The 15,886-nt window shown below is 45.9% G+C and overlaps 2 protein-coding genes across 2 annotated transcripts in view; both read right to left on the reverse strand.

Annotated features, from left to right (window-relative positions):
* Positions 1–15,886, reverse strand: part of RCC1 (regulator of chromosome condensation 1) — a 287,208-nt gene that overhangs the window by 6,848 nt on the left and 264,474 nt on the right. The gene's annotated exons all lie outside the window — the stretch shown is intronic.
* OPRD1 (opioid receptor delta 1) overlaps positions 1–15,886 on the reverse strand; it is a 31,840-nt gene that overhangs the window by 1,017 nt on the left and 14,937 nt on the right. The window contains exon 2 of the mRNA XM_049618821.1: positions 2,077–2,426. Within this exon, the coding sequence (XP_049474778.1) occupies positions 2,077–2,426 (350 nt within the window). The remainder of the gene's footprint in view (positions 1–2,076; positions 2,427–15,886) is intronic.

Below are 15,886 nucleotides of genomic sequence, written 5' to 3' on the forward strand. Positions count from 1 at the left end.
ATATAGTTTAGCCCAAAGCCCCCAAATGCCAGTCGTTGTGAGAACTCAAAACACCCTACCCATTTCCAGACTAGCTGCAATGGGGACAATACTGCTAAGACTGACCTTGAGAGCATGAGTTAAGAGAACCCAGGCCTTACTAAACCTGTGGTGTGAACCTGGGCAAATTATTCAGCCTCTAGGAGAGCTTCCACAAAGTAGGACTGATAACAGTACTTAAACCTCACAGGGTTGTTGCAAGGATTCAATAGGCTACGGCATGTGAAACATTAGTACAAGGTGGTTCAAGCTCTTGGTGTAGTCACAGGGCAGAGGGGCAGATACATATAGGAGTCCAGAAGTCAGGGCTAGGTCAGGGAGGCAGATCTCAGCTTAATGGCAAGAAGAGCTGACTGCTAGGTTTGTCCAGAGGTGTACCCAGGGTGGAATGAGCTCCCTGTTCCTGGAGTGTGGGTGTGGGCTGGATGAGCACCTTAGTGGATGTTTTGGGATTCAGAAACAGGCCTGAGACTGTCCTGGGGAGCTCCCAAGATCTCTTGGAACTCTGGGATTTGAGGAGCCATGCTGTGGACTTGGATCCTGAGAGTTGTAGAAAGGGTGCTGGGGATCCACAGAGGGGGTCCACCGGACAACAGGATGGCAGGACCCCCAGGGATGACTGAGTCCAAGGACTTCATTGTGCAGATGGCAGAACAAGGCTCAGAGAGGAACAGCACTTGTCCAAGGTCACACAGCAAGCTGCATACAGAACCAAGTGCTGAGTGGGGAGGATGTGCAGGGGATGGAGTGCGGAGAGAGGAGGCCCATCTGGTCTGGCCCCTAGCAGGGCTACAGCTAATGGCCCATAAACTGAAGGCTGGCAGTGAGCAATGGGGCCCAGCTGCTGAGTCAAGACCAATTACAGGGAAGCTGTATGTGATGGTTAAGGTGGTCAAAAGGCCTCCCACCAAACCTATTCCCCTTCCACCCACAGCACGTCCCTCTGCAAACCTCCAACTCAGGGGGCAATAGGAGTAACAGATATAAGGGCAGGAGCCTTGGGTGCTAGGCCAAGTTCCATCAAATGCCTAGCCACGTGACCCTAAGTAAGCCACCTGACCTCTCTGATTCTGGATGCATCCCTGCCTTGTCCTGAGTATTTTACACATAGAGCCTCATTTAATCCTCACAACACCCCATGATACAGTGTGGCTCAGATAGGTTAGTGACCAAGGTCTTTAACATGGTTAAAACTACTTTCTGTCCCACTTCCTTATGTCAAGCAGGAGCCACATAACCAGCTATCACTAGGAGGAGATGGGCCATAACGTCTAAATGTTGGCCATACTCTATCACTCCTTCTCCATATTCATCTGCCGGCCAAATGCCAGCAGTGGAGGATTCCAAAACCATCTTTAGGAGCCTGGGTTCCTGAAGAACTGTGGAATAAGAGCTCCTCCTCCTCTGATTCACATTAGACTGTGATATGAGTGAGAAATAAACTATACTGTTAAGCACTGAGCTTTGGGGATTGCTTGTTACAGCTGCCACCCTGACTGATACAAGTAGTTACTAAACTAGTTACCATTTTTACTCTGAGAAAATGTACCTGTTATTCTCTAACAGCCATTCTCTAGGGCTTGCTTTGGTCATCTGGGCCAGTGGTTTTCAAACTGGGGTGGAAGGGCATTTGGGATGAGACTGTAGATCTTATGGCCTCCACTGCTCCCTGGTCAGTGACACCCTCACCCAATTGGCCACCCATATCCCTTTAAGCCAGTCATCCATATGCTCCTGGCCAGCTGCTACATCCCCATAGATCAACCCTCCACCATCCCATTCATAAATTTCCGTTGGCCAGCAACCCATCTGACCACTGACCGGTCATCCATTGTCACAATAGTCAACCATTCATGTCCAATTGGTTGACTACGCACCCTCTCACTAGCCAGCCACCCACACTTTGATCAGCAGTCCACACCTCTACTGGTATGGAGCCAACTACATCCACTCTAGTAAGTGGCCTGCATACCCACAGGAGCCCCCATGCTGCCTTCTGTGATCAGTGGCTGTACCAAAGCTTCTTCACTCACTCACCCCGGGGGCGGGTCACGGCCATGACCATGATGGGTACACCAACACCTGAGGCCAGGACCCAGATGCAGATGTTGATCAGCTTGGCCTTGGCAGGTGTGCGGAAGTCCAGGGCCTTGACAGGGTGGCAGACAGCAATATAGCGGTCGACACTCATCATGGTGAGTGTGAAGATGCTGGTGAACATGTTGTAGTAGTCAATGGAGAGCACAACCTTGCAGAGCAGTTCTCCAAAGGGCCATGTCTCCATCAGGTACTTGGCACTCTGGAAGGGCAGTGTGCTGGTGGCCAGTGCATCTGCCAGGGCCAGGTTGAAGATATAGATGTTGGTGGCTGTCTTCATCTTAGTGTACCTTAAAAGGAAGTGCGTGTGTAATTGTCCCCATTTCACAGATTTCAGTTTCACATGAGACTCAGAGGAAATGATTTGCCCAAAGTCACACACAGAAGGTCAGTGGCAGAGGTGGGACTAGAACCCTAAACACTCTGACTCAGCATCACTCCTTCTCACTATAACAGATGCAAAAGGATTTCTCTGGCTGTGGGTGACTTTGGCAGAAAGTATTTTAGGAAAAAATCCTTTGTCATCTGAGGGGTACTAAGCAACATGGTTAAAAACAAAACTGGGCTCCAGAGGAAAACAGGTCTAGGTTCTAACCCTGCTTCTACTAGTTATTAACAGAGGGACTCTGGGCTGGTAATTTGAACTCTCTAAGCCTCAGAGTCTGTAAATTGTAAAAAGGGGGTGATGCTTTTACCAACCTCATAGAGTTCATAGATCATACAGCACATATCCCTGAGCCCAAAGCATGCAAGGGCTCACTATATGATAGTTATTATTCTTCATATGTGAACAATGAAGCTGGGGACTATACCAGAGTGACCTGACCCTCTGGCTTCTTCCACTGACCTTTTGGAAATATGACTGGCCAGCTCTGCCTAGCAGACTGGCTGGGGCCTTGGACCTCCTGGGATGCCCTGTATGGTCGACCAGGGCTCCCAGTCCTTCCTGTGGTTCCTTCCAGACCTTCTTATCCCCATGCAGCTGGACTCACCCATACATCCAACCCAAGGCATGAGCCCCGGTGTCCAAGCCAGATGTCTGCAACTAAGCCTTCCTGCACCTGAAACATCCCTCCATGATCTACGCTGCCATGCAGCTGCCTGCACCACAGCTGCCCGCTTGTTTGGCCTACATTTCCGTCATGGCCCTCTCTGTACCAGGGCCTGTGGTGGGCACAGGACATCCTGGGGAGGGGGGGAGCGGGGGCTGCATACACTGAAATACTGTCCCAGTGCAATGTGATCGGCGCAGAAACACACAGGTACACCGAGGCAGGGAATAGGACTTCTTTCATGCCCCTAGAGTGATCTGAGAAACCCAGGGAAGAGTTGCACGAATGACTCCTCAAATTTCAGAGCAGGAAGAGCCCTTGAGAGATTGAGGGAAAGTGATTTTATGCAAGTATGGTCCAAGGACTCCGTTCAGAATTCCTAGAAGTACAGACTTGGACCCCACCTCAGACCTACTAAAATCTGAATCTATGGCACCCAGGCCTAGCAATCTTCATCTGTTTTTTTGTTTTTGTTTTTTTTTAAAGTAAGCTCTAGGCCCAACATGGGGCTTGAACTCACAACCCCGATATCAAAAGTCACATCACATGTTCTACCATGTGAGCCAGCCAGGTGTCCCAGAAATCTTTAACAAGCACCACCCGCAAGTGATTCTTATGGGCTCTGAAGTTTGAGAAACACCACGTGGCCTAAAGCCCATCTTGAGAAAAGACAGGGAAACTGAAGCCCAGGGAGGGGTCATGGCTCACCCAAGATCACACAGCCAGAGTGGCAGAGCCAAGGCGAGAACTTAGACCGCCTGACTCCCAAACCGGTGCTCTCTTTCCACTCTGCCCCAAAGGTGGAACCACACTGCCTGCGTCCACCCCTCTAGAAACCCCCTGCTACCACGCTGGCCCTGGGTACCCAGGACACCGTTGTGGCAACTGTGAGAACGTGCAATGAATGCACACTGAGTGCCCCCAATGTGTTTTAAATGACTGAATTAATTCGTATCAGCGAAATCTCTTCCTTCATGAAGGGACTGATTTTTTTCAGTTAAAAAAAAAAAAAAAATGGACTCTCTCATTGTCCTCCAGGGCCAGCATCTGTCTCACTCCCTCCCCAAATAGCTGTCATTTGCCCCAGGGCTGGAGAGGCAGAAAGTTTTGCTCAGAGACAGCAGAATTGCAAGTCTCGGGAAGCCTGTCTTCAGCGGGGTGCGGGATCACAGCTGTGTGGGAGGCGGTCTCAACCCCACAGCTGACTCGTCTAATTTCGCTTCTTTTACGCAGAACAATTAGCAGCTGTTCTTTGCCTGCTATTTTGATTTGTGAGGATCCTTCAATTCCCAGAGGGGGCTGGGATGCTGGGAAGTGGGTGATGAAGCTGCTGTAGCTGGTCCAGGCAGGGCTGAGTGGCACAGCACTGACTGCTGGGCAGAGCCCCAGAGGCTCCCGTCCTAACCAGTGCCCCCACATCCTCCTCAACTAACCGACTGCCAAGCCTGGCCCTACTGGCCTCCTGGGACAAATCATGCCGTTCTCCTGCTCTCAACGCCCCCCAAGAGCTCCCTGGGGTTCTCTCCATATTCCATGAACTGGTTCCTACCACCTCTCAGGGCCTCAGCTCCCAGAACTTTCCCCTTGCCAGATGTGCCCCGCCCCCACCCCATTGGCCTCTCTGCGGTTCCTTGGGGCACAGCAAGCCCATTCCCACCTCAGGTCCTCTGGACTGCTCTTCCTTCGGCCTGGAACCCCACATTTTGCATGACTTGCTCCTTCCCTTAATTCAGGACTCTATTCGAATGTCACCTCCACAGAGAGGCCACACCTGGCCACCCTGTCTAAATACCCCTCTCCCCACCATCTCTCCGTCTCCTTAAACTGCTTCATTTTTCTTTGAAGCATGAGCCACCACCTGACTTATACTTCTTTTCTCTCCGTTTGCCTCTCTCACCCATGTAATCTCCCTGAAAGGCAGGGGACTTGGTCCATTTTGTTCCCTGCTGCATGGCTGGGCATACCAATAGCACCTGGCAAACAGCAGGCCCTTGATAGACATTTGTTTGTGTGCAGGTCTTACTCCAGGCTTTCACGGAGACCATGCAGCCTCCTCCCTCCCCCACAATTCATCGTCCAGGTAAGTCAGGGTGCTCACTACAAAAGTAGATTTGCTCAGAATACTCTACGGCTTATTACTCTTCCACGACTCTCCATTGCCATCTGGATGAAAATCAGACCCCTCAGACTGGCATTCCAATGGGGTAGACTCCTTCCCCATAGTGCCTTCCATGTCCCACCAGATCTGTAGTTCCTCAGATGCTCAGTCTAGCATGTCCTTCCTGCTAAGGAAAGCCACTGCAATGGTTTGGTGGGAATCCTTCCAACACACACACACACACACACACACACACACACACACAGATTTTTATAAAATTTTATCTTTGCCAATGTAATGCAATTACAAATTACTTTGTGTAAAAAAGTCATATAGTACTATAAATGAAAACAGGTTCCTAACTCCTCTTTCCTGCTCCCCAGAGGCAACATTTTTAATATGTTTAATTATTCTTCTAGTGATTATCTCCATAATTCTAAGTAATATGCATAGTTGGCTATTTCTTAATTTATCAGTTTTAGACAGTATGTGTTGAAGTTTGTATCAGTGAAGCCAGGCTACACAGCAGTAACAAATATTTCAGTGGCTTCACACAATAATAAGTTTATTTCTTATCCTTTCAGAGTCCATGCAGTGTCTCCAGGCAATGCCAGTTCGTTTCCATATTCCATAAGGCAATGCCAGTTCGTTTCAGACTTGTGGCTCTGCCATCTTAACCCAAGTCCTCCTTGATTAACACAGAGGGAAAAGAAACAGCTGCAGGTGACTGACCAGAACTAGTCACGTGGCCCCACCCAATGACAAGGGGTTGAGAAGTACAGTCTTCTATGTGCCCAGAAGCAAGGAAAACCAGATATTAGTGAATACTAGTAATGTCCTCCACAACCCCTAATACACTAGATGAGTATTAATTCCCTTACACTACCCAGCTCCATTTCCTGTCTCCATCTGTTCAATATAGTTTTATCACAACTTCTAAATTTTTAGTTAATTTAAAATCTGGGGTATAATATCTCTTTTTTGGGGTTTACATTCTTACTACTTTATAGATATTGCCCATTGCTGAACCAAATGGTATACTATAATTAAGTTTATTTCTCTGTACATATTTTTGGTTTTCCTGGAGTTGACAATTGCCTATTTTTTCCTCATTTGCTTAGTTCTATGTACATATTGTGAAATCTCCTCAAACATTCCAGCAGACTTGTAAAATGCTTTTTCTACACAGTCACATAATCTATCAGTTCCTTTTGTTTTGCTAGTGACTCACCTCCTGGAATCTTCCTCCTCCCTTTTAATTTGGGACTAGTTGCTTTCTAGGCCAGCTGCATAGCTGTCCTCCTGTGCTGAAGAGCCTGATTCCTGGTTTGCAAGTCTTTTCTATCTTGGATTATGCCCTCATTTTAGTGAAACACCTCTTCTAGTCACTTCCTAAGAAAGGACACATAGGAAGTAAAATTTTATACCCTTTTTATACCCATTTACACATGTCTGAGAATGTCTTTATTCTATCCTCACTTCTGATTTGACTGTATATGCAACAGTAAGTTGGAAATAGTTTTCCACCAGAATTTTGAAGGCATGGCTCCCTCATCTTCTAGCTTCAAGTGTTGCCACTGAGGTATCTGAAACCATTCTGATTCTTGGTGATGTGTATATAATCTGTTCTCTCCACCTTCAAAACATTTAGGGTCTTCTCTTTATCCCTGGTATTCTGATATTTTGTAATGAGATGCCTTAGGGTGGTTGTTTTTCATTTGCATTGGTCCCTCTCATTCTGAAGATTCATGTCCTTCAATATGAAATATCCTCACTTCATATCTTTGATAATTAACTCCCTTCTGCTTTCCCCGGAATCCCTAGAAAATTGTCAGTCAGATATTGGGCCTCTTGATTGATCCTTTAATTTTCTTATCTTTCCTATTTTCCATCTCTTTGTCTTTTTGGTACATCCTCTGGGAAATTTACTTTTCATTACCTCTCAACCTTTCTATTGACTTTTTTATTTTATTTTGGCTCTCATGTTTTATTTTCCCAGTGTCATTTCTCTTTCTTTTATTATTTCTTTTTTATATAGCATTTATAGCATCCTATTTCATGGATACAATATCTTCTCTTATCTCTCTGAGGATACTAATAATTTCTGTTTTGTATTTTCTTCTGCTCACTGCACTATTTGCTTCAAACATTTCTATTTATTTGTCTACTTTGGCCTCCCTCTTTTATCCTGGAGACTTCCTTCAAATATCTAGTGATATGTGACTAAGGTTGATCTTTGAGTAAAGCACTAAATAACTAATTGGCAGCTGTGTGTGTGTGTGTGTGTGTGTGTGTGTGCACATGCGCACATGTGTGCATGTGTGCATCAGTGTGGGGCTCCTGTCAACTGCTGCGCCTCACTGTAGGGGGACTAAGCAGAAACCAAGCTTTTATATTGGGAAACATCTAAATATCAATGTCAGCATGTCTCTTCTCTGGGACCTTGAGAAAAAGTCTTCTAACCTCCTGCCTGGGGAGCATACTTCTGGCTGTCAGGATTATGGTAGCAGAGCTGGAGAGGAAGTCTGTGGATCCCCCACTTTCCATTTGGTACCTCACTCTGATCCTTTCTGTGTCTGCTGGGCCCAAGTTCAGAGTTCCTCCAGCTTAACTTGAGGCAAAAACCCCTAACCTCCTGCAGAGTGGAGCATTAGTCACCTGAGTGTGCAGGGTACAAGAGTGGGGGGCCTAAGGGTCTCAATGCTCCCTCTATAGATAATCCATCCCCTGCGCCTGTTTTCAGTCATATACCTCACCCCTGCTCAGCCTGGCACTACCCTTCGAATTGCTCTGCATCATCCAAATAGGTGTTGACATCTCTTCAGGAACATAAACTGAGGCACAAGAGATGAAGTGACTTGCCCACAGTCACATGACCAGTAAGGAGTAGAGCTGGTATTTAATTCATGCAGTCTAGTGCCAACATGTGGTAATGACTTTTTTATACTGCCCTTTAGTGCATGTTACCTTCCTTCCTGCCCCCCTCCCCTGTCCAGAGTTAGTGAAAAAGTCAAGGAATGTGAACTCACTACAGGTTCAGGTTTGTTCAGTCTTCCAACAGGTAGATTATTGATTAATAATCAAGCATCTGGTATGTTCCAGGCACTGAATAAGGAATACAGGAGTGAGGATGACAGTCTAGTTTCTTGAAATTTATGGTCTCAGGGAGGAGACAGACATTAAACAAATTGCTGCACTGATTAATGTACAGTTACTCACTATTACGGCTCTACCATGAAGAATAAGAACAGGGTATGGTCATGGACACTACCCAGAGGGAGTGTGAGGGGGGTTTGTGGAAGGAATCTGGCTTCGATTGGAAGGTCAACAGTGGCTTCTCTGAGAATGTGTGCTATGAACTGAATTATAAGAGACACTTGAGAGCTTGCTCCTCTCTCCCTCTCCTTCCCCTGCCCTCTCTTCTTGCCAAATGAGGACACAGCAAGAAAGTGGCCACCTAGAAGCCAGAAAAAGAGCTCTCATCAGAAACTGACCATGCTGGCACCTTCATCTCCCATTTTCAGCTTCCTGAACTGTGAGAAAATAAATTTCTGTTGTTTAGGCCGACCAGTCTATGGTATTTTGTTATGGCAGTTTGAGCTGATTAAGACAAGGTGACATTTCTACCAGGTTGGAAAGAACAAGGAGTCAGCCATGTGAAGATAAGGAGGTAGGTTGTTTTAGGCAGAAAGAACAGCATGTGTAAAGGCCCTGTGGCAGCAAAAAGCTCAATGAGCTGCAGGAAAGATCAGAAATTAAGTGTGACTAAATGGCAGTAAGCCCAAGAGGAAGCAACAGAAGATGTAGCAGGAAGTCAGCAGGGGTCAAGTCATGCACAGCAGGAAGTTTGGATTTTATTCTGAGTGCAACAGGAAGCCATTGGAGATTTTAAGCAAGAGAGTGATGTGGTTTGATTTGTGCGTGTTTCTTAAAAGATCACTTCGACTACTGTGTGGAGGCTAGATGAAGGGAAGAGCAAGACTGGGTGAGAGATTGAACTTTCTAGAAAGATAAATCATTTACTGCCCCACCCCTCAAAACCCTACTGTTGGTGTCTAATTTTTTTTCCTATTTCAAAAAGCTGTAGATATGACATTAGATCCTTACCTTATGCCATATAAAAAATTAACTCAATGGATGAAAGACTGGGCACCTGGGTGGCTCAGTTGGTTAAGCATCCAACTGTTGATTTCAGCTCAGGTCATGATTGCATGGTTCATGAATTTGGGCCCCGCATCAGGCTCTGCTCTGATAGTGCAGAGCCTGCTTGGTATTCTCCCTTTCTCTCTCTCTCTCTCTCTCTCTCTCTCTCTCTCTCTGTGCCGCTTCCCTGCTCATGCATGCATTCTCTCTCTCCCTCTCTAAATAAATAAGTAAATAAATTAATTAATTAATTAACTAACTAACTAACTAAAAAAATGGATGAAAGACTTAAATGTAAGAGCTAAAACTATAAAGCTCTTAGAAGAAAATATAGGAGGAAAAGCTACATGATGCTGGATTTGGCAATGATTTCTTGGATATGACACCAAAATCACAGGCAATAAAAGAAAAACAGGTAAACTGGACTGCATTCAAATTAAGCAACTTGATGCATCAAAGGATGCTATCAATAGAATGAAAAGGTCCCACACAGACTGAGAGAAAATATTTGTAAATCACATACCTGATAAGGGCTTAATATGCAACATATATAAAGAACTTCTACAACTCAATCCTTCAAAAAAAAAAACAAACAAACAACTGGTTTAAAAATTGGGCAAAAAACTTGCAAAAAATGCAAAAACTTGCAAAAAAACAACTGGATTAAAAACTTGGGCAAAAATAGATATTTCTCTAAAGATATCAAAATGACCAATAAGCACATGAAAAGATGCCCAACATCATTAATCACCAGGAAAATGCAAATCAAAACCACAATAAGATACCACTTGATACCTATTAGGATGACTACTATTAAAAAAAACAGGGGCGCCTGGGTGGCGCAGTCGGTTAAGCGTCCGACTTCAGCCAGGTCACGATCTCGCGGTCCGTGAGTTCGAGCCCCGTGTCAGGCTCTGGGCTGATGGCTCGGAGCCTGGAGCCTGTTTCCGATTCTGTGTCTCCCTCTCTCTCTGCCCCTCCCCCGTTCATGCTCTGTCTCTCTCTGTCCCAAAAATAAATTTAAAAAAAACGTTGAAAAAAAAAATTAAAAAAAAACAAACAAACAAACAAAAACAAAAACAGAGGGATGTCTGGGTGGGTCAGTCAGTTAAGAGTCCGACTTTGGCTCAGGTCAGGATCTCACAGTTTGTGAGTTCGAGCCCTGAGGCGGGCTCTCTGCTGTCAGCACAGAGACCACTTCAGATCCTCTGGCCCTCTCTCTCTGCCCCTCCTCAAAAATAAACATTAAAAAAAAATGTCAAGTGTTGACAAGGATGTGGAGAAATTGGTACACTGTTCGTGGGAATGTAAAATGGTGTAGCCACTGTGGGAAAACAGCAATAGCGATTCCTTAAAAAACCTGAAAACAGAATTGCCATATGGTCCAGCAATTCCACATACCCAAAGCATTAAAACAGAGTCTCCAAGAGGTATCTATATACATTCAAAGTAGCATATTCATAATAGCCAAAAGGTGGAAACAACCCAAGTATCTATTGACAAATGAATGGATAAACAAGATGTGGTCTATACATCCAACAGAACATTCCTTTTTAAGGAAGAAAATTCTGACACATGCTACAACATGCATGAACCTTGAGGACACTGTACCGAGTGAAATAAGCCAGTGACAAAAGGGCAAAAACCTCTGTGACTCCACTCATAATGAGGCACTTAGAGTAGTCAGATTCATAGAGGCGGAAAGTGGTTATCAGGAGCTGGGGTGGGGGGCGGTCTTATTTAATGGGTAGGGAGTTTCAGTTTGGGAAGATGAAAAAGTTCTGGAGACGGATGGTGGAAATGGCTGCACAACAATGTGAATGTACTTAACGTACTTACAATTCGTTAAAATGGTGAATTTTATGTTACTTGTATTTTACCATAATTTTAAAAAAGTGAATCATAGAGTGCTGTTATTGTGTCTGTTTTCTAAGTTTAAGAGTGTGGTGTGGGAATCCTTTAGATCTTGGTTTATTACTTCACCTCTCTGAATCTGTGTCCTTGTTGGCAATTTCAGCGTAACTGGCTTTTTAGGAGCAACACATGTGAAAGTATCTAGCTTACTGGCCGGCGTGTAGACAAGAACTGACAGCCCTTGGGGTTCTTTTTCCCCTGATACTATTCTGCTTTTTTCTCATAAGGTTCCCATTGGGTCCACCTCTGGGGGTGAGGATAGTAAGCCTGGCAAACCTCTACTGACTATAAGATGCCCTGGGAAATCCTTTGCTTTTCTTCTAAGTCAAAACCCTCCATTAGGTCATCTTGAATTACACAGCTGCTAGGGGAGTTTGCTCTCTACAAAGAAGGATAATGATCTAGTTTCTCAGTCCTCAGTGAAGCCCCCTTTCTACGAAGCACGGAGTGGCCGGCCACGTTCATTCCACAGCCTTAAACCCATTCCATCATTTGTCGGACAAGCCCCATCGGCAGGGAAGATCATCACCACCTCAACCTGATGGAGACCGGGTGTGCTCTGTGCCTGAAGCACATTGTCCATACATGCTCCTGCACCTCTGGAGAGCTGCACTTCTCAGCTGACAAACCCCTAGTAAGAATTTTCACCCCCGGGGAAAGCCACGCACTTGGTTAGAGTGGCTGCTATCTTAGTGCCTGGTGCTCAGAAGGTTAAAACACTCCCTCCTTCGTGCAAGGCCTGCATGGGACGGGTCTGACAGCTTTGGGTCGGTTGTTTGTGTTCTTTAAGCGATATTCTCTGTGTGTCTTTTCCTTCATGGGCCAGGCACCATGCCAAACCAGTGACTGCATGACTTCATTTCCTTCTCACTGCAGCCCTGAGTGCTAATTCCGTCCTCACTCCACAGACGAGCTAAGATGGACGGCTCGCCCAAAGTCACGCAGCTCAAAAGTGCCAGCAATGGGATGCAGCCTTAGATCTGGTCTCTGCACTTTGCTGTTCACTGTCCCCCAGCCTCCCTGCCACCTGCACTAGCTCATCAAACAGTAGCCAGGGAGAGGGGCCCAGCCTGGAGGCCAAGACCAAGTGGAGTAAACATCTGGACGTGGGCTAGCTCCACAGCGTCCTGTTTTTCACACATTCCTGCACCCTGCTATGGTCTGGGGGTGTGGAGACAATCTGCTCACAGTCCGGGTCGGGTTGGGAGAGACAAACCCACAAACCTCAGAACAATGTCATAGGCACAATGGCGACACATGAGGAAGAGAGGTCAATTCATAACTAAACGTACACCTCTGGTCACAAGGGGGTGGCAACCAGCATTTACAGACAAGCACAATGTGCCGGGCATGATTTTACATACTCTGTACACCTGAGTTTTGTTTCTTTTTTTTTTTTAATCTTTATTTTTGAGAGACAGACAGACAGATTGAGAGCAGGGGAGGGACAGAGAGAGAGACCCAGAATGTGAAGCAAGCTCCAGGCTCCCAGCTGTCAGCACTGAGCCCGACGCAGGGCTCAAACTCACGAACCTTGAGTTTATGACCTGAGCCAAAGTTGGGCACTTAACCAACTGAGCCACCCAGGTGCCCCCCCTCTTTTTTTTTTTTTTTTACTAGATAATAAACATTTATTGGACACAGAAGATGTTCCAGGCATGGGGAAAACATTTTCCATCATTTAGTCCTCCCAACACCCCCACAGGGTAGAAAGTATTTATTATTCTCAATTAACAGAGGGCAGTAAAGGAGCAAGGTTGCAGAGTCAGAAAGAGACTGAGTGGAGATTCAAATGGAGTGCTTTTCCCTGAAAACCCGGCACCTTCATTTTAACTTTGGTTTCAGCTTCTCTCCCATGGACCCAAAATACTCTGTGCCCCCCTCACATACTCTTGTTGACAATTAAAATATAAGCTCTCTAAAGGCATGGTGTTTCTCTTGCTCACCACTATGTACCTAGAACCTACAGCAGTTCCTAGTACAAATAATAATGTGCTCAAAACCCATTTGTCAATGAAATAAATGTCATTGTGTGTCTTCCACACTAGACTGGGGCATCCTTCAGGCAGGAACTGTGTCCCCTCCATGCGGTATCCCAGGTCTCAGCACAGGGCCAGGTCAGAGGAGACACAGGGTTTACTGGAGGAGGCCCAGTGGGACGGAGGAGTCCAGGTGCCTAATCCTTGAAAGGAACCAGCCACAGACTGAAGAGCTCACACTGAGCCAATTCTTCCTCCCCACCTCCTCCTCACTTCTATCCTCAACCCAGACCAACCCAGGTTCCCTGAAGGACACCTGAGCCTGACCCTGTTTGCCCTGAATCTGAAGTGACTCAGATCTGCCGTGGCGAAGGGAAATGTCAGATCATTTATCCAAAGCAGCTAATTTGTTTCTAACTAAACGGAGGGGTATTTTCTCCACTTAAGACACCACAGCCCATGGGGATCAAAGTGGGGGCAAGAGACCTGAAAAGAAAAACAATAACAGCAACAAGGTAGGAGCACCACCCTCAGTCCGATCCAACCTTGTGGCACCTGAGGGACAAATCAAACAAAATGGCTTCAGCCTAGATCAAAACACATTTGGTTCCAAACAGCATGGCTTGCTGGAGTATTTAGAATCAATTTTGTTCCAAATGCTTTTTGAGATCTCAAAAATAATAGCTGCTCACTATAAAATGTTCAAATAATACAGAAATCATTTAATAAAGAAAATTTAAAACCACTATTAACATTACAGACCATTGTTACAGGTAACTTGCAAACACTCATACCCTGTTTTATATAAATGGGATCTTGCTCTAATACTGTTACATAACCTGTTTCTTTCTCTCAAAAGTATGCTGTGACCATCTCTCTATATCCATAGATACAAATTAATATAATTTTTGATGACGGACTGTTATTCTAACCCAGAGGTCAACAGACTTTTTCTGTAAAGGGCCAGAGGGTAAATATTTTAGGCTTTCAGGCCACATAAGATCTCTGTTGCATATTCTTGTTTTGTTCTTTTACAACCCTTTCAAAGCATAAAAACTGTTTTTAGCTCAAGGACCACAGAAAAACAGACTGCAGGCTGGGTCTAGTCTCACTTATGGACACTGAAGCTCCTGCATGAAATAATTTAATAAATTCCCTATTGAAAGATATGGACGTTGTTTCCACTTTTTTGTTATTATAAAAAATGTTATGATAAACACCTTTGTGCACTCAGATATCTGTTGGTCTCCTTGGGAAAAAGATTCCTAGAATCTCAGAGCTGGAAGGAACCTTTACAGTGACACGGGCATTCCTTCTAAGGCACTCCAGACAAATGGCCTTGCAGTTTCTGCTTGAGTGTGCCCAGAGAGGGGGAACTCACCACCTGCAGGCACAGTCCAGCCCACTGTTGGGACGACTCACAGGGTAAGCAAGTTCTCTCTCTCTTTGTTGGAACGAAGGGCTCCCTCTTTTTCACCCAGTACTATTTTTCCCCGTTCTGCTCATGGAATCACAGCATCTAAAACTAACCCTTCTCCCTTCTGACTGTTGGAAAATAGGAGGTATTAACAGTACACATCTCAATTGTGGCTCCGTCGGTTAAGCATCTGACTTCGGCTCAGGTCATGATCTCACAGTTCGTGAGTTTGAGCCCCATGTTGGGCCCCCCTGGGGCCTGCTTCAGATTCTGCCCCCTCTCAGAGATTCTCTCCCTCTCTCTGCCCCTCCCCTGCTCGTGCTCTCTCCTGTCTCTCTCAAAAATAAATAAACATTAAAAAAATTAAAAAGAAAAACCAGTACGCACCTCATCCAGCTCTGGTGAGATCAGAGTTACAAGTAAGTGCTCAGTCCATGTGAGCTGTTATGGCCGGTTGGTTAGCTGCCTTCTCAGCATCACAGGGCCGTACCTGGAGCCCTCAGGTATGCTCCTGACTATCTGAGTAAATAGGATACCCTCCTCTTGGGTTAACGGAGGGCCAGAGATGATGCAGGTAAGCCACATGGCAGGCACACAGATGGTGCTCAGGCCTGGCCTCCTCCCATCTCTCTAAGCAAGTAAGTGAGGCCAAATCCATTTTCGGTGGGATCTAAAACCTCAAATCCATTAATGTGGACATATGCCCCAGCAAGCAGGGCTGGCCTCTGCGGACAGGTGTCCAGGTTTCTGCCTCGTGACTGGCTGCATTCTGCCCATACCCAGATGAGGTTTCCAATGTTTCCTACCTCACTCATCACTGCTGGTGGGGCATCAGCTTAGGCTGCACCCCCTTTCACACAGGCCCCCAGGTGGGTCTCCTCAGCTCACAACTCTGTTCATCTCCTTCTCCTTCTGAACTGCTCCAGAAATTCCCTGCCCCCTGCACATCCGCACCGTGGGCCAGGGGCTCAGCAGAGATACTGTCACCACCAAGCCTTTAATAACTGTGGTGGGTGGAATGGTGGCCCCGAGAAAGACAATTCCATGTCCCAACCCTTAGGGCCTGTGAATGTACTGAATTTACTTGGAAAAGGAGTCTTTGCAGACATAATTAAGGATCTGGAGATGAGACCATCCTGGATTCTCT

This window comes from Panthera uncia (genome assembly GCF_023721935.1).
Source record: "Panthera uncia isolate 11264 chromosome C1 unlocalized genomic scaffold, Puncia_PCG_1.0 HiC_scaffold_4, whole genome shotgun sequence".
In the NCBI taxonomy this organism is placed as follows: Eukaryota; Metazoa; Chordata; class Mammalia; order Carnivora; family Felidae; genus Panthera; species Panthera uncia.